Below are 24,216 nucleotides of genomic sequence, written 5' to 3'. Positions count from 1 at the left end.
AGTCTGATAGAGGATAGAGGGAGAAAGGGAGTGTCTGACAGAAGAGGAGGATAGAGAGAGTGAGGCAGGTCCACAGGCAGACGATAGAAGCGGATTGATCTCTCTCTCGCGCGCGCTGTAGTCGGTCCTGTCTACCGGGAGCGTTCCTGATTTTTCCGCTCTAACCACCGCTAATTCCCGTTTCGAGCTCGTTACCTCCACTGTACTGTTTTCGGCAGTTTGAAGGGCCGGTAAATCGCGTGTCGTCTGTCTGGGAACATAAGGCTAACCAGGGCTACATCTCATCTGGATCATAACTTCACGACTAGAAGCACCAGGTCTCCGGTAAAACGGTAAGAAATGACACAGAACCCGCGCTCCTTCCCTCGATGAATCTGTTAATAGTCTCGTAGCAGCATAATTATATCACGTACATCCCTTTAGATAGGTCAGCTGTAAAGTAAACATTGGCTATAGTGTACAAATTCATGAAAACAGTCTTTAGTCTTTAATATAAGGTTAGGCATTAGGGTTAAACAGTGGTTCGGGTGTAAAATCAGATTTGATGACTTTGTGGCGGTGCTTAGTGACCACTGCAGATCTGCCCCAGAACAACATTCATAAGGGAAAACGCTATAGAGGAGCGGAAACGGTTATACCGTTTTATAACGTGTATTTATTGAGGGTTTTTAATCAGCATAATGCCATCTCTGGATATTGATGTCCTTTCTAGTCTCTGGATAAACTCCCGAGGTTCAGCTGTTGTCTTTGTTGATCGAGATAATGTGTTATTTCAGGCAGGAGGAGATGATTGGTTTATTTAAATAGGGCAGATGAAAACACTCAGACAGATGCATCACTCTAACGCTCTCTGGCTTTGTCTCGACATGAGCTTTTGAATTAAAACGTTGTCTGTAAAAACCGGGGGATTTAACGTTGTGTTCTCTGTAAAAACCCGGGGGGTTTACCGGAACTGAAGAACAGAACGACTTGTTTTCTTCCGTCAAAACGGGAGGTAGTGATGATGAGCGCGGAGACCGGGAGAACAGATAATCAGTGACGTCTATAATCATTTTACACTATAATTAAAAAATATATATATAAGGACAATAATAGACTTATATAAATATATAAGTACATTTAAATAAGGAGTAAACTGTATTCGTAATAAGTGTTTATGGATATAAATACCTGACCACATTTAATCAAAGTATACTGTATTCCTATTGAATGTCTATATGTATAAATGATCATAGCTGAGCTATATAATATATCTATGTTACTCTATATCTATGTAATATATCTATATAATATATCTATATAATATATCTATGTTACTCTATATCTATATAATATATCTATGTTACTCTATATCTATGTAATATATCTATATAATATATCTATGTTACTCTATATCTATATAATATATCTATGTTACTCTATATCTATGTAATATATCTATGTTACTCTATATCTATGTAATATATCTATGTTACTCTATATCTATATAATATATCTATGTTACTCTATATCTATGTTACTCTATATCTATGTAATATATATAATATATCTATGTTACTCTATATCTATATAATATATCTATGTTACTCTATATAATAATATATCACACGATAAATCCATGATTATCGAAAACTTCAATAAACACTTCTCAACGGCTGGCCATGCCTTCCGCCTGGCTACTCCAACCTCGGCCAACAGCTCCGCCCCGTAGCTCCTCACCCAAGCCTCTCCAGGTTCTCCTTTACCCAAATCCAGATAGCAGATGTTCTGAAAGAGCTGCAAAACCTGGACCCGTACAAATCAGCTGGGCTTGACAATCTGGACCCGCTATTTCTGAAACTATCTGCCGCCATTGTCGCAACCCCTATTACCAGCCTGTTCAACCTCTCTTTCATATCGTCTGAGATCCCCAAGGATTGGAAAGCTGCCGCAGTCATCCCCCTCTTCAAAGGGGGAGACACCCTGGACCCAAACTGTTACAGACCTATATCCATCCTGCCCTGCCTATCTAAGGTCCTCGAAAGCCAAGTCAACAAACAGGTCACTGACCATCTCGAATCCCACCGTACCTTCTCCGCTGTGCAATCTGGTTTCCGAGCCGGTCACGGGTGCACCTCAGCCACACTCAAGGTACTAAACGATATCATAACCGCCATCGATAAAAGACAGTACTGTGCAGCCGTCTTCATCGACCTCGCAAAGGCTTTCGACTCTGTCAATCACCATATTCTTATCGGCAGACTCTACAGCCTCGGTTTTTCGGATGACTGCCTTGCCTGGTTCACCAATTACTTTGCAGACAGAGTTCAGTGTGTCAAATCGGAGGGCATGCTGTCCGGTCCTCTGGCAGTCTCTATGGGGGTGCCACAGGGTTCAATTCTCGGGCCGACTCTTTTCTCTGTGTATATCAATGATGTTGCTCTTGCTGCGGGCGATTCCCTGATCCACCTCTACGCAGACGACACCATTCTATATACTTTCGGCCCGTCATTGGACACTGTGCTATCTAACCTCCAAACGAGCTTCAATGCCATACAGCACTCCTTCCGTGGCCTCCAACTGCTCTTAAATGCGAGTAAAACCAAATGCATGCTTTTCAACCGATCGCTGCCTGCACCCGCATGCCCGACTAGCATCACCACCCTGGATGGTTCCGACCTTGAATATGTGGACATCTATAAGTACCTAGGTGTCTGGCTAGACTGCAAACTCTCCTTCCAGACCCACATCAAACATCTCCAATCGAAAATCAAATCTAGAGTCGGCTTTCTATTCCGCAACAAAGCCTCCTTCTCTCACGCTGCCAAGCTTACCCTCGTAAAACTGACTATCCTACCGATCCTTGACTTCGGCGATGTCATCTACAAAATGGCTTCCAACACTCTACTCAGCAAACTGGATGCAGTCTATCACAGTGCCATCCGTTTTGTCACTAAAGCACCTTATACCACCCACCACTGCGACTTGTATGCTCTAGTCGGCTGGCCCTCACTACATATTCGTCGCCAGACCCACTGGCTCCAGGTCATCTACAAGTCCATGCTAGGTAAAGCTCCGCCTTATCTCAGTTCACTGGTCACGATGGCAACACCCATCCGTAGCACGCGCTCCAGCAGGTGTATCTCACTGATCATCCCTAAAGCCAACACATCATTTGGCCGCCTTTCGTTCCAGTACTCTGCTGCTTGTGACTGGAACGAATTAAAATCGCTGAAGTTGGAGACTTTTATCTCCTCACCAACTTCAAACATCAGCTATCCGAGCAGCTAACCGATCGCTGCAGCTGTACATAGTCTATAGGAAAATAGCCCACCCATTTTCACCTACCTCATTCCCATACTGTTTTTTATACTGTTTTTATTTATTTATTTTTCTGCTCTTTTGCACACCAATATCTCTACCTGTACATGACCTGATCATTTATCACTCCAGTGTTAATCTGCAAAACTGTATTATTTGCCTACCTCCTCATGCCTTTTGCACACATTGTATATAGACTGCCCATTTTTTTCTACTGTGTTATTGACTTGTTAATTGTTTATTCCATGTGTAACTCTGTGTTGTCTGTTCACACTGCTATGCTTTTATCTTGGCCAGGTCGCAGTTGCAAATGAGAACTTGTTCTCAACTAGCCTACCTGGTTAAATAAAGGTGAAAAAAAAAAATGTTACTCTATATCTATATAATATATCTATGTTACTCTATATCTATATAATATATCTATGTTACTCTATATCTATGTAATATATCTATGTTACTCTATATCTATGTAATATATCTATATAATATATCTATGTTACTCTATATCTATATAATATATCTATGTTACACCTATATCTATGTAATATATCTATGTTACTCTATATCTATGTAATGTATCTATGTTACTCTACATCTATGTAATATATCTATGTTACTCTACATCTATATAATATATCTATGTTACTCTACATCTATATAATATATCTATGTTACTCTACATCTATGTCATATATCTATGTTACTCTACATCTATGTAATATATCTATGTTACTCTACATCTATATAATATATCTATGTTACTCTATATCTATGTAATATATCTATGTTACTCTACATCTATGTAATATATCTATGTTACTCTACATCTATATAATATATCTATGTTACTCTATATAATATATCTATGTTACTCTATATCTATATAATATATCTATGTTACTCTATATCTATGTAATATATCTATGTTACTCTATATTTATATAATATATCTATGTTACTCTATATCTATATAATATATCTATGTTACTCTACATCTATATAATATATCTATGTTACTCTATATCTATATAATATATCTATGTTACTCTACATCTATGTCATATATCTATGTTACTCTATATCTATACAATATATCTATGTTACTCTATATCTATATAATATATCTATGTTACTCTACATCTATATAATATATCTATGTTACTCTACATCTATATAATATATCTATGTTACTCTACATCTATGTAATATATCTATGTTACTCTATATCTATACAATATATCTATGTTACTCTATATAATATATCTATGTTACTCTATATCTATGTAATATATCTATGTTACTCTACATCTATGTAATATATCTATGTTACTCTACATCTATATAATATATAATAATATATCTATGTTACTCTATATAATATATCTATGTTACTCTACATCTATGTAATATATCTATGTTACTCTATATAATATATCTATGTTACTCTACATCTATATAATATATCTATGTTACTCTACATCTATGTAATATATCTATGTTACTCTACATCTATATAATATATCTATGTTACTCTATATAATATATCTATGTTACTCTATATAATATATCTATGTTACTCTATATCTATATAATATATCTATGTTACTCTATATAATATATCTATGTTACTCTATATCTATATAATATATCTATGTTACTCTATATCTATGTAATATATCTATGTTACTCTATATAATATATCTATGTTACTCTATATAATATATCTATGTTACTCTATATCTATATAATATATCTATGTTACTCTATATAATATATCTATGTTACTCTATATCTATATAATATATCTATGTTACTCTATATCTATGTAATATATCTATGTTACTCTATATCTATATAATATATCTATGTTACTCTACATCTATGTAATATATCTATGTTACTCTACATCTATACAATATATCTATGTTACTCTACATCTATATAATATATCTATGTTACTCTACATCTATATAATATATCTATGTTACTCTACATCTATGTCATATATCTATGTTACTCTACATCTATGTCATATATCTATGTTACTCTACATCTATATAATATATCTATGTTACTCTACATCTATGTCATATATCTATGTTACTCTACATCTATGTAATATATCTATGTTACTCTACATCTATATAATATATCTATGTTACTCTATATCTATATAATATATCTATGTTACTCTATATCTATGTAATATATCTATGTTACTCTATATTTATATAATATATCTATGTTACTCTATATCTATATAATATATCTATGTTACTCTATATCTATATAATATATCTATGTTACTCTACATCTATATAATATATCTATGTTACTCTACATCTATGTAATATATCTATGTTACTCTATATCTATATAATATATCTATGTAACTCTATATCTATATAATATATCTATGTTACTCTATATCTATATAATATATCTATGTTACTCTATATCTATATAATATATCTATGTTACTCTATATCTATATAATATATCTATGTTACTCTATATCTATATAATATATCTATGTTAATCTATATCTATGTTAATCATCTATAATATATCTATGTTACTCTATATCTATATAATATATCTATGTCACTCTATATCTATATAATATATCTATGTCACTCTACATCTATATAATATATCTATGTTACTCTACATCTATGTAATACATCTATGTAACTCTATATCTATATAATATATCTATGTAACTCTATATCTATATAATATATCTATATAATATATCTATGTTACTCTATATCTATATAATATATCTATGTTACTCTACATCTATATAATATATCTATGTTACTCTACATCTATGTAATATATCTATGTTACTCTATATCTATGTAATATATCTATGTTACTCTACATCTATATAATATATCTATGTTACTCTATATCTATATAATATATCTATGTAATATATCTATGTTACTCTATATCTATATAATATATCTATGTTACTCTACATCTATGTAATATATCTATGTTACTCTACATCTATACAATATATCTATGTTACTCTACATCTATACAATATATCTATGTTACTCTACATCTATATAATATATCTATGTTACTCTACATCTATGTCATATATCTATGTTACTCTACATCTATGTAATATATCTATGTTACTCTACATCTATATAATATATCTATGTTACTCTATATAATATATCTATGTTACTCTATATCTATATAATATATCTATGTTACTCTATATCTATGTAATATATCTATGTTACTCTATATTGTGTGTACTATATAATGTACTATATTAACATATATTAATGTAATGTGTGTATAATGTAATGTGTGTATAATGTAATGTGTGTAATGTGTGTAATATGTAATGTGTGTATAATGTAATGTGTGTATAATGTAATGTGTGTAATGTGTGTAATATGTAATGTGTGTAATATGTAATGTGTGTATAATGTCATTAGTGTAGATGGAGGACTTGGATCTTCCCCAGATGAAGAGGGAGGTGGAGAGTCTTCAGTACCAGCTGGCCATCAACAGAGAGAAATCCTCCATCACGGTTACTGAGTAGGTAGTGTCCTTCTGGTCTCTATCCCAGTGTCCTTCTGGTCTCTACCCCAGTGTCCTCCTGGTCTCTACCCCAGTGTCCTTCTGGTCTCTACCCCAGTGTCCTTCTGGTCTCTACCCCAGTGTCCTTCTGGTCTCTACCCCAGTGTCCTTCTGGTCTCTATCCCAGTGTCCTTCTGGTCTCTATCCCAGTGTCCTTCTGGTCTCTACCCCAGTGTCCTTCTGGTGTCTCTACTCCCAGTGTCCTTCTGGTCTCTATCCCAGTGTCCTTCTGGTCTCTATCCCAGTGTCCTTCTGGTCTCTACCCCAGTGTCCTTCTGGACTCTACCCCAGTGTCTATTCCTTCTGGTCTCTACCCCAGTGTCCTTCTGGTCTCTATCCCAGTGTCCTTCTGGTCTCTATCCCAGTGTCCTTCTGGTCTCTATCCCAGTGTCTAGTCCTTCTGGTCTCTATCCCAGTGTCTAGTCCTTCTGGTCTCTATCCCAGTGTCTAGTCCTTCTGGTCTTTATCCAAGTGTCCTTCTGGTCTCTATCCCAGTGTCTAGTCCTTCTGGTCTCTACCCCAGTGTCCTTCTGGTTTCTATCCCAGTGTCTAGTCCTTCTGGTCTTTATCCCAGTGTCCTTCTGGTCTCTATCCCAGTGTCCTTCTGGTCTCTATCCCAGTGTCCTTCTGGTCTCTATCCCAGTGTCCTTCTGGTCTCTATCCCAGTGTCTAGTCCTTCTGGTCTCTATCCCAGTGTCTAGTCCTTCTGGTCTCTATCCCAGTGTCCTTCTGGTCTCTATCCCAGTGTCCTTCTGGTCTCTATCCCAGTGTCCTTCTGGTCTCTATCCCAGTGTCCTCCTGGTCTCTATCCCAGTGTCCTCCTGGTCTGTGTCTCTGGTCCCCCAGTGTCCTTCTGTCTCTATCCTTCCTCCTGGTCTCTATCCCAGTGTCCTTCTGGTCTCTATCCCAGTGTCCTTCTGGTCTCTATCCCAGTGTCCTTCTGGTCTCTACCCAGTGTCCTATCCCAGTGTCCTTCTGGTGTCCTTCTGGTCTCTACCCCAGTGTCCTTCTGGTCTCTACCCCAGTGTCCTTCTGGTCTCTATCCCAGTGTCTAGTCCTTCTGGTCTCTATCCCAGTGTCCTGTCCTTCTGGTCTCTATCCCAGTGTCCTTCTGGTCTCTACCCCAGTGTCTAGTCCTTCTGGTCTCTATCCCAGTGTCTAGTCCTTCTGGTCTCTACCCCAGTGTCTAGTCCTTCTGGTCTCTATCCCAGTGTCCTGTTCTTCTGGTCTCTATCCCAGTGTCCTGTTCTTCTGGTCTCTATCCCAGTGTCCTTTTGGTCTCTACCCCAGTGTCCTTCTGGTCTCTATCCCAGTGTCCTTCTGGTCTCTATCCCAGTGTCCTTCTGGTCTCTATCCCAGTGTCCTTCTGGTCTCTATCCCAGTGTCCTTCTGGTCTCTACCCCAGTGTCTATTCCTTCTGGTCTCTACCCCAGTGTCTATTCCTTCTGGTCTCTACCCCAGTGTCCTTCTGGACTCTACCCCAGTGTCTATTCCTTCTGGTCTCTACCCCAGTGTCCTTCTGGTCTCTATCCCAGTGTCCCTTCTATCCCAGTGTCCTCTGGTCTCTATCCCAGTGTCTAGTCCTTCTGGTCTCTACCCCAGTGTCCTTCTGGTCTCTATCCCAGTGTCTAGTCCTTCTGGTCTTTATCCCAGTGTCCTTCTGGTCTCTATCCCAGTGTCCTTCTGGTCTCTATCCCAGTGTCCTTCTGGTCTCTATCCCAGTGTCCTTCTGGTCTCTATCCCAGTGTCCTTCTGGTCTCTATCCCAGTGTCTAGTCCTTCTGGTCTCTATCCCAGTGTCTAGTCCTTCTGGTCTCTATCCCAGTGTCTAGTCCTTCTGGTCTCTATCCCAGTGTCCTTCTGGTCTCTATCCCAGTGTCCTTCTGGTCTCTATCCCAGTGTCCTTCTGGTCTCTATCCCAGTGTCCTTCTGGTCTCTATCCCAGTGTCCTTCTGGTCTCTATCCCAGTGTCCTCCTGGTCTTCCCAGGTCTCTATCCCAGTGTCCTTCTGGTCTCTCCCCCAGTGTCTAGTCCTTCTGGTCTCTATCCCAGTGTCCTTCTGGTCTCTATCCCAGTGTCCTTCTGGACTCTATCCCAGTGTCCTTCTGGTCTCTACCCCAGTGTCCTTCTGGTCTCTATCCCAGTGTCCTTCTGGTCTCTATCCCAGTGTCTAGTCCTTCTGGTCTCTATCCCAGTGTCCTGTCCTTCTGGTCTCTATCCCAGTGTCCTTCTGGTCTCTACCCCAGTGTCTAGTCCTTCTGGTCTCTATCCCAGTGTCTAGTCCTTCTGGTCTCTACCCCAGTGTCTAGTCCTTCTGGTCTCTATCCCAGTGTCCTGTTCTTCTGGTCTCTATCCCAGTGTCCTGTTCTTCTGGTCTCTATCCCAGTGTCCTTCTGGTCTCTATCCCAGTGTCCTTCTGGTCTCTATCCCAGTGTCCTTCTGGTCTCTATCCCAGTGTCCTTCTGGTCTCTATCCCAGTGTCCTTCTGGTCTCTATCCCAGTGTCCTTCTGGTCTCTACCCCAGTGTCTATTCCTTCTGGTCTCTACCCCAGTGTCCTTCTGGACTCTACCCCAGTGTCTTTCTGGACTCTACCCCAGTGTCTATTCCTTCTGGTCTCTACCCCAGTGTCCTTCTGGTCTCTATCCCAGTGTCTAGTCCTTCTGGTCTCTATCCCAGTGTCCTTCTGGTCTCTATCCCAGTGTCTAGTCCTTCTGGTCTCTACCCCAGTGTCCTTCTGGTCTCTATCCCAGTGTCTAGTCCTTCTGGTCTTTATCCCAGTGTCCTTCTGGTCTCTATCCCAGTGTCCTTCTGGTCTCTATCCCAGTGTCCTTCTGGTCTCTATCCCAGTGTCTAGTCCTTCTGGTCTCTATCCCAGTGTCCTTCTGGTCTCTATCCCAGTGTCTAGTCCTTCTGGTCTCTACCCCAGTGTCCTTCTGGTCTCTATCCCAGTGTCTAGTCCTTCTGGTCTTTATCCCAGTGTCCTTCTGGTCTCTATCCCAGTGTCCTTCTGGTCTCTATCCCAGTGTCCTTCTGGTCTCTATCCCAGTGTCCTTCTGGACTCTACCCCAGTGTCTATTCCTTCTGGTCTCTACCCCAGTGTCCTTCTGGTCTCTATCCCAGTGTCTAGTCCTTCTGGTCTCTACCCCAGTGTCCTTCTGGTCTCTATCCCAGTGTCTAGTCCTTCTGGTCTCTATCCCAGTGTCCTTCTGGTCTCTACCCCAGTGTCCTTCTGGTCTCTATCCCAGTGTCTAGTCCTTCTGGTCTTTATCCCAGTGTCCTTCTGGTCTCTATCCCAGTGTCCTTCTGGTCTCTATCCCAGTGTCCTTCTGGTCTCTATCCCAGTGTCCTTCTGGTCTCTATCCCAGTGTCTAGTCCTTCTGGTCTCTATCCCAGTGTCCTTCTGATCTCTATCCCAGTGTCCTTCTGGTCTCTATCCCAGTGTCTAGTCCTTCTGGTCTCTACCCCAGTGTCCTCCTGGTCTCTATCCCAGTGTCCTTCTGGTCTCTATCCCAGTGTCCTCCTGGTCTCTATCCCAGTGTCCTCCTGGTCTCTATCCCAGTGTCCTCCTGGTCTCTATCCCAGTGTCCTTCTGTTCTCTATCTCAGTGTCCTTCTGGTCTCTACCCCAGTGTCCTTCTGGTCTCTACCCCAGTGTCCTTCTGGTCTCTACCCCAGTGTCCTTCTGGTCTCTACCCCAGTGTCCTTCTGGTCTCTACCCCAGTGTCCTTCTGGTCTCTACCCCAGTGTCCTTCTGGTCTCTATCTATTCAATCTAGCAACCTTGTCTAAGTGCGGGATTCAAACCCATCGTGGGTTTTTCAAGGCAAATGTTTCCGCGTTCGGGGAGATCCCATTCACGGTAAAATCTGTCGGCCCAATCAGAACCTTTAAATACACTTGGAACCTAAACCTGAGATCGGATTGGATGCCAGCCGGGTGTGGTCTAACAGGGTGTGTGTGTTCTCTTGGCAGGCTGGTGAAATGGATCGAGGGGTGTGGTCTAACAGGGTGTGTGTGTTCTCTTGGCAGGCTGGTGAAATGGATCGAGGGGTGTGGTCTAACAGGGTGTGTGTGTTCTCTTGGCAGGCTGGTGAAATGGATCGAGGGGTGTGGTCTAACAGGGTGTGTGTGTTCTCTTGGCAGGCTGGTGAAATGGATCGAGGGGTGTGGTCTAACAGGGTGTGTGTGTTCTCTTGGCAGGCTGGTGAAATGGATCGAGGGGTGTGGTCTAACAGGGTGTGTGTGTTCTCTTGGCAGGCTGGTGAAATGGATCGAGGGGTGTGGTCTAACAGGGTGTGTGTGTTCTCTTGGCAGGCTGGTGAAATGGATCGAGGGGTGTGGTCTAACAGGGTGTGTGTGTTCTCTTGGCAGGCTGGTGAAATGGATCGAGGGGTGTGTGTGTGACGACCCATTCCTGAACCCAGAGCTGATGAGGGCCAACCCCTGGGTGGAGAAAGGCAAATGTGTGATCCTCTAACGGATCCACACACACACACACACTGAGACACACACACACACACACCACGAGACACACACACACACACACACTGAGACACACACACACACACACACACACTGAGACACACACACACACACACTGAGACACACACACACACTGAGACACACACACAGACACACACACACACACACACACACACACACACACACACACACACACACACACACACACACACTGAGACACACACTGACACATCACGGATCCACACACACACACATATACACACACACACACTGAGAAACACACACCAAGTTATCCGTCCTATTTATTTGTACATCCATGTCTATGGTTTATATATATATCCTTCCTATGAGCATCATGTCCTACATTGAAAGTAGCCCCTTCCTATGAGCAGCGTGTCCTACATTGAAAGTAGCCCCCTTCCTATGAGCAGCATGTCCTACATTGAAAGTACCCCTCCTATGAGCAGCATGTCCTTCATGAGCAGAGCATGTCCTACATTGAAAGTACCCCTCCTATGAGCAGCATGTCCTTCATTGGAAGTCCTTCAGCCCCCTTCCTATGAGCAGTGTGTCCTACATTGAAAGTAACCCCTTCCTATGAGCAGCATGTCCTACATTGAAAGTACCCCCTCCTATGAGCAGCATGTCCTTCATTGAAAGTACCCCTTCCTATGAGCAGCATGTCCTACATTGAAAGTAGTCCCTTCCTATGAGCAGCATACACTGTTTTTATTGGCTTGTTTCCACTGTCAATCAGAATACACTTTTTTTATTGGCTTGTTTCCACTGTCAATCAGAATAAACTGTTTTTATTGGCTTGTTTCCACTGTCAATCAGAATAAACTGTTTTTATTGGCTTGTTTCCACTGTCAATCAGAATACACTGTTTTTATTGGCTTGTTTCCACTGTCAATCAGAATAAACTGTTTTTATTGGCTTGTTTCCACTGTCAATCAGAATACACTGTTTTTATTGGCTTGTTTCCACTGTCAATCAAACATAATAAAGAGGTGGTTTGACAGATTGACTCGTGGTAATTTATATACTAACGTTTATGAGATGGAGTGTGTGTGTGTGTGTGTGTGTGTGTGTGTGTGTGTGTGTGTGTGTGTGTGTGTGTGTGTGTGGTGTGTGTGTGTACGTGTGTGTGTGGTGTGTGTGTGTGTGTGTGTGTGTGTGTGTGTGTGTGTGTGTGTGTGTGTGTGTGTGTGTGTGTGTGTGTGTGTGTGTGTGTGTGTGTGTGTGTGTGTGTGTGTGTGTACAGTGTGTGTGTACAGTGTGTGTGTACAGTGTGTGAGTTACATTTACATTCTCTTTAAGATTTAGATGTTTGAGTTATAGCAGTTCTCTGATGTAGATGTTGGACACGCGTTGGACCCGTTGAAGCGGAACCACACGTCACTGTTGCCAACCGCTGTCCCCATGGCAACCTCCACACACACTTCACCTAGTGACAGACAGAGACAGTTTACGGGTAAAACACACACAGATACATCGCCTCTACACATATTATTATTATTATTATTATATATACACATATATCATTATTATTATTATATATATTATTATTATTATATATATATATTATTATTATATATATTATTATTATATATATTATCATTATTATTATATATATATTATTATTATATATATTCTTATTATTATATATATTATTATTATATATATTATTATATATTATCATTATTATATATATTATTATTATATATATTATTATTATTATATATATTCTTATTATTATATATATTATTATTATATATATTATTATATATTATCATTATTATTATATATATTCTTATTATTATATATATTATTATATATATATTATTATTATTATATATATTATTATTGTATATATTATTATTGTATATATTATTATATATATATTATTATTATATATATTATTATTATTATATATATTCTTATTATTATATATATTATTATTATATTATCATTATTATTATATATATTCTTATTATTATATATATTATTATATATTATTATTATATATATTATTACTATTATTGTATATATATTATTATTGTATATATATTATTATTATTATATATATTATTATTGTATATATATTATTATTGTATATTTATTATTATTATTATTATATATATTATTATTCTTGTATATATATCATTATATATATTATTATTATATATTATCATTATCATTATATATATTACTATATATTATTATATATATTATTATATATTATTATATATATTATTATTATATATATATATTATTATTATATATATTATTATATATTATCATTATTATTATATATATTCTTATTATTATTATATATATTATTATATATATATTATTATAATTATATATTCTTATTATATATTATCATTATTATATATATTTATTATTATTATATATATTATTATTATATATATTATTATATATTATCATTATTATTATATATATTCTTATTATTATATATATTATTATATATATTATTATTATATATATTCTTATTATTATATATATTATTATTATATATATTATTATTATATATATTATTATATATTATCATTATTATTATATATATTCTTATTATTATATATATTATTATTGTATATATATTCTTATTATTATATATATTATTATTGTATATATAATTATTATATATATTCTTATTTTTATATATATTATTATATATATATTATTATATATATTCTTATTATTATATATATTATTATTATATATATTATTATATATTATTCTTATTATTATATATATTATTATTATATATATATATTATTGTATATATATTATTATTATTATTATTGTATATATATTATTATTATATATATTATTATTATATAATAAAGCACTAAATAAACTTCAGTTAGTGCTAAATACGGCTGCTAGAATCCTGACTAGAAATTTAAAAAATAAAATAAATAAATAATAATTGATCATATTACTCCAGTGCTAGCCTCTCTACACTGGCTTCCTGTCAAAGCAAGGGCTGATTTCAAGGTTTTACTGCTAACCTACAAAGCATTACATGGGCTTGCTCCTACCTACCTCTCTGATTTGGTCCTGCCGTACATACCTATACGTACGCTACGGTCACAAGACGCAGGCCTCCTAATTGTCCCTAGAATTTCTAAGCAAACAGCTGGAGGCAGGGCTTTCTCCTATAGAGCTCCATTTTTATGGAACGGTCTGCCTACCCATGTCAGAGACGCAAACTTATCTCAACCTTTAAGTCTTTACTGAAGACTCATCTCTTCAGTGGGTCATATGATTGAGTGTAGTCTGGCCCAGGAGTGGGAAGGTGAACGGAAAGGCTCTGGAGCAACGAACCGCCCTTGCTGTCTCTGCCTGGCCGGTTCCCCTTTTTCCACTGGGATTCTCTGCCTCTAACCCTGTTACGGGGCTGAGTCACTGGCTTGCTGGGGCTCTCTCGTTATCCCTGGGGGGATGGTTCCCCCCCCCCCCTTGGGTTGTACCGTGTCGGAGATCTTTGTGGGCTATACTCGGCCTTGTCTCAGGATGGTAAGTTGGTGGTTGAAGATTTCCTCTAGTGGTGTGGGGGCTGTGCTTTGGCAAAGTGGGTGGGGTTATATCCTTCCTGTTTGGCCCTGTCCGGGGTGTCCTCGGATGGGGCCACAGTGTCTCCTGACCCCTCCTGTCTCAGCCTCCAGTATTTATGCTGCAGTAGTTTATGTGTCGGGGGCTAGGGTCAGTTTGTTTATCTGGAGTACTTCTCCTGTCCTATTCGGTGTCCTGTGTAAATCTAAGTGTGCGTTCTTATTATTATCTCCTTCTCTCTTTCTTTCTCTCTCTCGGAGGACCTGAGCCCTAGAACCATGCCCCAGGACTACCTGACATGATGACTCCTTGCTGTCCCCAGTCCACCTGGCCATGCTGCTGCTCCAGTTTCAACTGGCCTGGGCCCTAGGACCATGTCCCAGGACTACCTGACATGAGGATTCCTTGCTGTCCCCAGTCCACCTGGCCATGCTCCTGCTCCAGTTTCAACTGTTCTGCCTTACTATTATTCAACCATGCTGGTCATTTATGAACATTTGAACATCTTGGCCACGTTCTGTTATAATCTCCACCCGGCACAGCCAGAAGAGGACTGGCCACCCCACATATGCTCTCTCTAATTCTCTCTTTCTTTCTCTCCTCGGAGGACCTGAGCCCTAGGACCGTGCCCCAGGACTACCTGACATGATGGCTCCTTGCTGTCCCCAGTCCACCTGACTGTGCTGCTGCTCCAGTTTCAACTGTTCTGCCTTATTATTATTTGACCATGCTGGTCATTTATGAACATTTGAACATCTTGGTCATGTTCTGTTATAATCTCTACCCGGCACAGCCAGAAGAGGACTGGCCACCCCACATAGCCCGGTTCCTCTCTAGGTTTCTTCCTAGGTTTTGGCCTTTCTAGGGAGTTTTTCCTAGCCACCGTGCTTTTACACCTGCATTGTTTGCTGTTTGGGGTTTTAGGCTGGGTTTCTGTACAGCACTTTGAGATATCAGCTGATGTACGAAGGGCTATATAAATAAATTTGATTTGATTTGATTTATTATTATTCTTGTATATATATTATTATATATATTATTATTATATATTATCATTATCATTATATATATTATTATATATTATTATATATATTATTATATATTATTATTGTATATATATTATTATTGTATATATATTATTATTATTATTATATATATTATTATTCTTGTATATTATTATATATATATTATTATTATATATTATCATTATCATTATATATATTATTATTATATATGATCATTATTATTATATATATTCTTATTATTATATATATATAATTATAATATATATATACTTATTATTATTATTACATATATTATTCTTATATAATCATTATTCTTATATAATCATTATTATTATATATATTATTTTTATTATATATATTCTTCTTATTATATATATTATTATTATTATATATTATTATTATTATTCTAATATATATTGTTATTATTATTATATATATTATTATTATGTATATTATTATTATTATATATATTATTATTATTATATATAGATCATACATATGATCAATATTGGAATGGGAATAATAGGAATAATAATGCATTTAATTTGGTAAGTGGTTTCTTGACCTTTAACCCTCAGGACTGGAGAGAGACAGAGATACACATTAACCCTGACCTTTAACCCTCAGGACTGGAGAGAGACAGAGATACACATTAACCCTGACCTTTAACCCTCAGGACTGGAGAGAGACAGAGATACACATTAACCCTGACCTTTAACCCTCAGGACTGGAGAGAGACAGAGATACACATTAACCCTGACCTTTAACCCTCAGGACTGGAGAGAGACAGAGATACACATTAACCCTGACCTTTAACCCTCAGGACTGGAGAGAGACAGAGATACACATTAACCCTGACCTTTAACCCTCAGGACTGGAGAGAGACAGAGATACACATTAACCCTGACCTTTAACCCTCAGGACTGGAGAGAGACAGAGATACACATTAACCCTGACCTTTAACCCTCAGGACTGGAGAGAGACAGAGATACACATTAACCCTGACCTTTAACCCTCAGGACTGGAGAGAGACAGAGATACACATTAACCCTGACCTGGAATGTCAGGAATGGTGAGAGATACTTTAACCCTCAGGACTGGAGAGAGACAGAGATACACATTAACCCTGACCTTTAACCCTCAGGACTGGAGAGAGACAGAGATAAAAACCCTGACCTTTAACCCTCAGGACTGGAGAGAGACAGAGATACACATTAACCCTGACCTTTAACCCTCAGGACTGGAGAGAGACAGAGATACACATTAACCCTGACCTTTAACCCTCAGGTCTGGAGAGAGTAAAACTGATACACATTAACCCTGACCTTTAACCCTCAGGACTGGAGAGGACAGAGATGTTCACATTAACCTGACCTTTAACCCTCAGGACTGGAGAGAGACAGAGATACACATTAACCCTGAAACTTTAACCCTCAGGTCTGGAGAGTGACAGAAAACATTAACCCTGACCTACAGCCTCAGGTCTGGACAGTAAAAGAGATACACATTAACCCTGACCTTTAACCCTCAGGACTGGAGAGAAAGAGATAACATTAACCCTGACCTTTAACCCTCAGGTCTGGAGAAAACTGTAACACATTAGGTACAGCCTCAGTGTTCACAGTAAAACTGTAACTTAAAGCAGGTACAGCCTCAGTGTTCACAGTAAAACTGTAACTTAGAGCAGGTACAGCCTCAGTGTTCACAGTAAAACTGTAACTTAGAGCAGGTACAGCCTCAGTGTTCACAGTAAAACTGTAACTTAAAGCAGGTACAGCCTCAGTGTTCACAGTAAAACTGTAACTTAAAGCAGGTACAGCCTCAGTGTTCACAGTAAAACTGTAACTTAGTGGGTACCGCCTCAGTGTCACAGTAAAACTGTAACTTAAAGCAGGTACAGCCTCAGTGTTCACAGTAAAACTGTAACTTAGTGGGTACGGCCTCAGTATTCACAGTAAAACTGTAACTTCGTGGGTACAGCCTCAGTGTTCACAGTAAAACTGCAACTTAAAGCAGGTACAGCCTCAGTGTTCACAGTAAAACTAACTTAGTGGGTATGGCCTCAGTGTTCACAGTAAAACTGTAACTTAGAGCAGGTACGGCCTCAGTGTTCACAGTAAAACTGTAACTTAAAGCAGGTACAGCATCAGTGTTCACAGTAAAACTGTAACTTAAAGCAGGTACAGCATCAGTGTTCACAGTAAAACTGTAACTTAGTGGGTACAGCCTCAGTGTTCACAGTAAAACTGTAACTTAAGCAGGTACGGCCTCAGTGTTCACAGTAAAACTGTAACTTAAAGCAGGTACAGTCTCAGTGTTCACAGTAAAACTGTAACTTAAAGCAGGTACAGCATCAGTGTTCACAGTAAAACTGTAACTTAGTGGGTACAGCCTCAGTGTTCACAGTAAAACTGTAACTTAGTGGGTACGGCCTCAGTGTTCACAGTAAAACTGTAACTTAGTGGGTACAGCCTCAGTGTTCACAGTAAAACTATAACTTAGTGGGTACAGCCTCAGTGTTCACAGTAAAACTGTAACTTAAAGCAGGTACAGCCTCAGTGTTCACAGAACTGTAACTGGTTTCAAGCAGGTACAGCCTCAGTGTTCACAGTAAAACTGTAACTTAAAGCAGGTAGAGCCTCAGTGTTCACAGTAAAACTGTAACTTAAAGCAGGTACAGCCTCAGTGTTCACAGTAAAACTGTAACTTAAAGCAGGTACAGCCTCAGTGTTCACAGTAAAACTGTAATTAAAGCAGGTAGAGCCTCAGTGTTCACAATCTGAACTGCAACTTAAAGTTGTAGGTTATCTGAATCAGCATCAGTGTTCAATGTAAAACTGAGTTAGAGATGCTACGTTAGTTGTAATGTTATCTGAATCAGAGATGCTACGTTAGTTGTAATGTTACCTGTACATTCTTATGAACACACTGTAGTTACCTGTAGCGGAGACCACCTGTGGTTTCTCCTTGGGGCACGGCTCGGCCAAAGAAATCCACCTCCGGCTGCAACACAGACAACATTTAGGTAATTTAGCAGCGCCCTGATCAAGAGCCACTAATACTGTCCTGGTTTCAGTCTAATACACACCATCTGTCATTAACCTGGTTTCAGAGTCTAATAGACACCATCTGTCATTAACCTGGTTTCAGAGTCTAATAGACACCATCTGTCATTAACCTGGTTTCAGTCTAATACACACCATCTGTCATTAACCTGGTTTCAGTCTAATACACACCATCTGTCATTAACCTGGTTTCAGAGTCTAATACACACCATCTGTCATTAACCTGGTTTCAGAGTCTAATACACACCATCTGTCATTAACCTGGTTTCAGAGTCTAATACACACCATCTGTCATTAACCTGGTTTCAGTCTAATACACACCATCTGTCATTAACCTGGTTTCAGAGTCTAATACACACCATCTGTCATTAACCTGGTTTCAGTCTAATACACCCACCTGTCATTAACCTGGTTTCAGTCTAACACACACCATCTGTCATTAACCTGGTTTCAGAGTCTAATACACACCATCTGTCATTAACCTGGTTTCAGAGTCTAATACACACCATCTGTCATTAACCTGGTTTCAGACTAATACACACCATCTGTCATTAACCTGGTTTCAGTCTAATACACACCATCTGTCATTAACCTGGTTTCAGTCTAATACACACCATCTGTCATTAACCTGGTTTCAGTCTAATACACACCATCTGTCATTAACCTGGTTTCAGTCTAATACACACCATCTGTCATTAACCTGGTTTCAGTCTAATACACACCATCTGTCATTAACCTGGTTAACCTCAGTCTAATACACACCACCTGTCATTAACCTGGTTTCAATACAGTCCTGGTTTCAATACACACCATCTGTCATTAACCTGGTTTCAGTCTAATACACACCATCTGTCATTAACCTGGTTTCAGTCTAACACACACCATCTGTCATTAACCTGGTTTCAGAGTCTAATACACACCATCTGTCATTAACCTGGTTTCAGAGTCTAATAGACACCATCTGTCATTAACCTGGTTTCAGTCTAATACACACCATCTGTCATTAACCTGGTTTCAGAGTCTAATACACACCACCTGTCACCTGTCATTAACCTGGTTTCAGTCTAATACACACCATCTGTCATTAACCTGGTTTCAGAGTCTAATACACACCATCTGTCATTAACCTGGTTTCAGTCTAATACACACCATCTGTCATTAACCTGGTTTCAGTCTAATACACACCATCTGTCATTAACCTGGTTTCAGTCTAATACACACCATCTGTCATTAACCTGGTTTCAGTCTAATACACACCATCTGTCATTAACCTGGTTTCAGTCTAATACACACCACCTGTCATTAACCTGGTTTCAGTCTAATCTGTCATTAACCTGGTTTCAGTCTAATAGACACCACCTGTCATTAACCTGGTTTCAGTCTAATACACACCATCTGTCATTAACCTGGTTTCAGTCTAATACACACCATCTGTCATTAACCTGGTTTCAGTCTAATACACACCATCTGTCATTAACCTGGTTTCAGTCTAATACACACCATCTGTCATTAACCTGGTTTCAGTCTAATACACACCATCTGTCATTAACCTGGTTTCAGACTAATACACACCATCTGTCATTAACCTGGTTTCAGAGCTCCTGGGATCATCACTCTCTCCATGTTTCTCTCCTTCCCTCTCCCTCGTGATTCTCTCCTTCCCTCTCCCTCGTGATTCTCTCCTTCCCTCTCCCTCGTGATTCTCTCCTTCCCTCTCCCTCGTGATTCTCTCCTTCCCTCTCCCTCGTGATTCTCTCCTTCCCTCTCCCTCGTGATTCTCTCCTTCCCTCTCCCTCGTGATTCTCTCCTTCCCTCTCCCTCGTGATTCTCTCCTTCCCTCTCCCTCGTGATTCTCTCCTTCCCTCTCCCTCGTGATTCTCTCCTTCCCTCTCCCTCGTGATTCTCTCCTTCCCTCCCCCTCGTGATTCTCTCCTTCCTCCCCCGTGATTCTCCCTTCCCTCCCCTCGTGATTCTCTCCTTCCCTCCCCCTCGTGATTCTCTCCTTCCCTCCCCCCCGTGATTCTCTCCTTCCCTCCCCTCGTGATTCTCTCCTTCCCTCCCCCTCGTGATTCTCTCCTTCCCTCCCCCTCGTGATTCTCTCCTTCCCTCCCCCTCGTGATTCTCTCCTTCCCTCCCCCTCGTGATTCTCTCCTTCCCTCCCCCTCGTGATTCTCTCCTTCCCTCCCCTCGTGATTCTCTCCTTCCCTCCCCTCGTGATTCTCTCCTTCCCTCTCCCTCGTGATTCTCTCCTTCCCTCTCCCTCGTGATTCTCTCCTTCCCTCTCCCTCGTGATTCTCTCCTTCCCTCTCCCTCGTGATTCTCTCCTTCCCTCTCCCTCGTGATTCTCTCCTTCCCTCTCCCTCGTGATTCTCTCCTTCCCTCTCCCTCGTGATTCTCCCTTCCCTCTCCCTCGTGATTCTCCCCTTCCCTCTCCCTCGTGATTCTCCCCTTCCCTCTCCCTCGTGATTCTCCCCTTCCCTCTCCCTCGTGATTCTCCCCTTCCCTCTCCCTCGTGATTCTCCCCTTCCCTCTCCCTCGTGATTCTCTCCTTCCCTCTCCCTCGTGATTCTCCCCTTCCCTCTCCTCGTGATTCTCCCTTCCCTCCCTCTCCCCCTCCCTCTCCCTCGTGATTCTCCCTCTCCCTTTCCTCTCCCTCGTGATTCTCTCTTTCCCTCTCCCTCGTGATTCTCTCTTTCCCTCTCCCTCGTGATTCTCTCCTTCCCTCTCCCTCGTGATTCTCTCCTTCCCTCTCCCTCGTGATTCTCTCCTTCCCTCTCCCTCGTGATTCTCTCCTTCCCTCTCCCTCGTGATTCTCTCCTTCCTTGAGATTAGCTTTGTCCTCCTCCTCATAGATTTACAATATGAACAACACTCCATTCTGTTAAATCCACGAGGAAGTGAACCATATTTCAGAAATATTTATTAAATCCTTATCTTTATGGATCTTTATTAATGAAGTGAGAAGTAAGTTAAAAACAAATAGATAAGAGCATTGGGGTGAAGGCTAGATGGAGAGATATTGGAGAGAGAGAGATACTGGAGAGAGAGAGAGAGGCAGATAGATGGAGAGATACTGGAGAGAGAGGGGCAGATAGATGGAGAGATACTGGAGAGAGAGGGGCAGATAAATGGAGAGATACTGGAGAGAGAGAGGCAGATAGATGGAGAGATACTGGAGAGAGAGAGGCAGATAGATGGAGAGATATTGGAGAGAGAGAGATACTGGAGAGAGAGAGGCAGATAGATGGAGAGATATCGGAGAGAGAGAGAGAGAGGTAGATAGATAGAGGAGAGAGAGCGAGGTAGATAGATGGAGAGATTCTGGAGAGAGAGAGCGAGGCAGATGGAGAGAGAGGCAGATAGATGGAGATACTGGAGGGAGAGACAGAGAAAAACTGGAGAGAGAGAAAGAGGTACAGAGAGACAATTACATACACCAAATATTGTCTGACTGACTATCTGACTGTCTGACTATCTGTCCGAGTGTCTGTCTGACTGACTAGCTGACTGTCCAAGTGAGTGACTGACTGACTGACTGTCTGAGTGACTGACTGACTGTCTGAGTGACTGACTGACTGTCTGAGTGACTGACTGACTGTCTGAGTGACTGACTGACTGTCTGAGTGACTGACTGACTGACTGTCTGAGTGACTGACTGACTGTCTGAGTGACTGACTGACTGTCTGAGTGACTGACTGACTGTCTGAGTGACTGACTGACTGACTGTCTGAGTGACTGACTGACTGACTGTCTGAGTGACTGACTGACTGACTGTCTGAGTGACTGACTGACTGTCTGAGTGACTGACTGACTGACTGTCTGAGTGACTGACTGACTGACTGACTGAAGTGACTGACTGACTGTCTGAGTGACTGACTGACTGTCTGAGTGACTGACTGACTGACTGTCTGAGTGACTGACTGACTGACTGTCTGAGTGACTGACTGACTGTCTGAGTGACTGACTGACTGTCTGAGTGACTGACTGACTGTCTGAGTGACTGACTGACTGTCTGAGTGACTGACTGACTGTCTGAGTGACTGACTGACTGTCTGAGTGACTGACTGACTGTCTGAGTGACTGAGTGACTGACTGAGTGACTGAGTGACTGACTGAGTGACTGACTGACTGATTATATAACTGGCTGAATATCTGGCTGTCTGGCTGACTCTCTGACTGAGTGACGGACTGACTGTCTGAGTGACTGAGTGAGTCAGTGAGTGTCTGAGTGAGTGACTGTCTGAGTGAGTCAGTGAGTGTCTGAGTGAGTGACTGTCTGAGTGAGTGAGTGTCTGAGTGAGTGACTGTCTGAGTGAGTCAGTGAGTGTCTGAGTGAGTGACTGTCTGAGTGAGTGACTGACTGACTGCCAATCTGACTGAGTGAGTCAGTGACTGACTGTCTGAGTGACTGACTGACTGCCAATCTGACTGAGTGAGTCAGTGACTGACTGTCTGAGTGAGTCAGTGACTGACTGTCTGAGTGAGTCAGTGACTGACTGTCTGAGTGAGTCAGTGACTGACTGTCTGAGTGAGTCAGTGACTGACTGTCTGAGTGAGTCAGTGACTGACTGTCTGAGTGAGTCAGTGACTGACTGTCTGAGTGAGTCAGTGACTGACTGTCTGAGTGAGTCAGTGACTGACTGTCTGACTGACTGTCTGAGTGAGTCAGTGACTGACTGTCTGAGTGAGTCAGTGACTGACTGTCTGAGTGAGTCAGTGACTGACTGTCTGAGTGAGTCAGTGACTGACTGTCTGAGTGAGTCAGTGACTGACTGTCTGAGTGAGTCAGTGACTGACTGTCTGAGTGAGTCAGTGACTGACTGTCTGAGTGAGTCAGTGACTGACTGTCTGAGTGAGTCAGTGACTGACTGTCTGAGTGAGTCAGTGACTGACTGTCTGAGTGAGTCAGTGACTGACTGTCTGAGTGAGTCAGTGACTGACTGTCTGAGTGAGTCAGTGACTGACTGTCTGAGTGAGTCAGTGACTGAGTGAGTGAGTGAGTGAGTGAGTGAGTGAGTGAGTGAGTATCTGAGTGACTGTCTGACTGATATGCTGTACTCACAAAGTGCCTGATAGTAGGAGGGCTGATCTAGGATCCACCACTGTCCATATAATCAGAGTGCTGAAAGGCTGGTCACATAAAGAGACCCGA

At 40.3% G+C, this 24,216-nt stretch overlaps 1 protein-coding gene across 3 annotated transcripts; it reads left to right on the top strand.

The window, feature by feature from the left end:
* The first annotated feature begins 7 nt into the window (after window positions 1-7).
* Window positions 8-11,458, top strand: LOC124028930 (guanine nucleotide-binding protein G(I)/G(S)/G(O) subunit gamma-13-like). Of its 3 annotated transcripts, none has more exons than XM_046340826.1 (3): window positions 8-324; window positions 6,773-6,870; window positions 11,282-11,458. In XM_046340826.1, the coding sequence occupies exons 2-3, from the start codon at window positions 6,773-6,775 to the stop codon at window positions 11,385-11,387; spliced, it is 204 nt and encodes a 67-aa protein (XP_046196782.1). In that variant the 5' UTR covers window positions 8-324; the 3' UTR covers window positions 11,388-11,458. The 3 variants fall into 3 exon arrangements, with proteins under 3 accessions (XP_046196782.1, XP_046196781.1, XP_046196780.1); XM_046340825.1 differs by having other exon boundaries at window positions 6,768-6,870; window positions 11,282-11,455; XM_046340824.1 differs by having other exon boundaries at window positions 8-332; window positions 6,768-6,870; window positions 11,282-11,454.
* Window positions 11,459-24,216: the final 12,758 nt, after the last annotated feature.

This window comes from Oncorhynchus gorbuscha, unplaced genomic scaffold (genome assembly GCF_021184085.1).
Source record: "Oncorhynchus gorbuscha isolate QuinsamMale2020 ecotype Even-year unplaced genomic scaffold, OgorEven_v1.0 Un_scaffold_5053, whole genome shotgun sequence".
Classification (NCBI taxonomy): Eukaryota; Metazoa; Chordata; class Actinopteri; order Salmoniformes; family Salmonidae; genus Oncorhynchus; species Oncorhynchus gorbuscha.
This window is presented reverse-complemented; position numbering and strand designations above follow the sequence as displayed.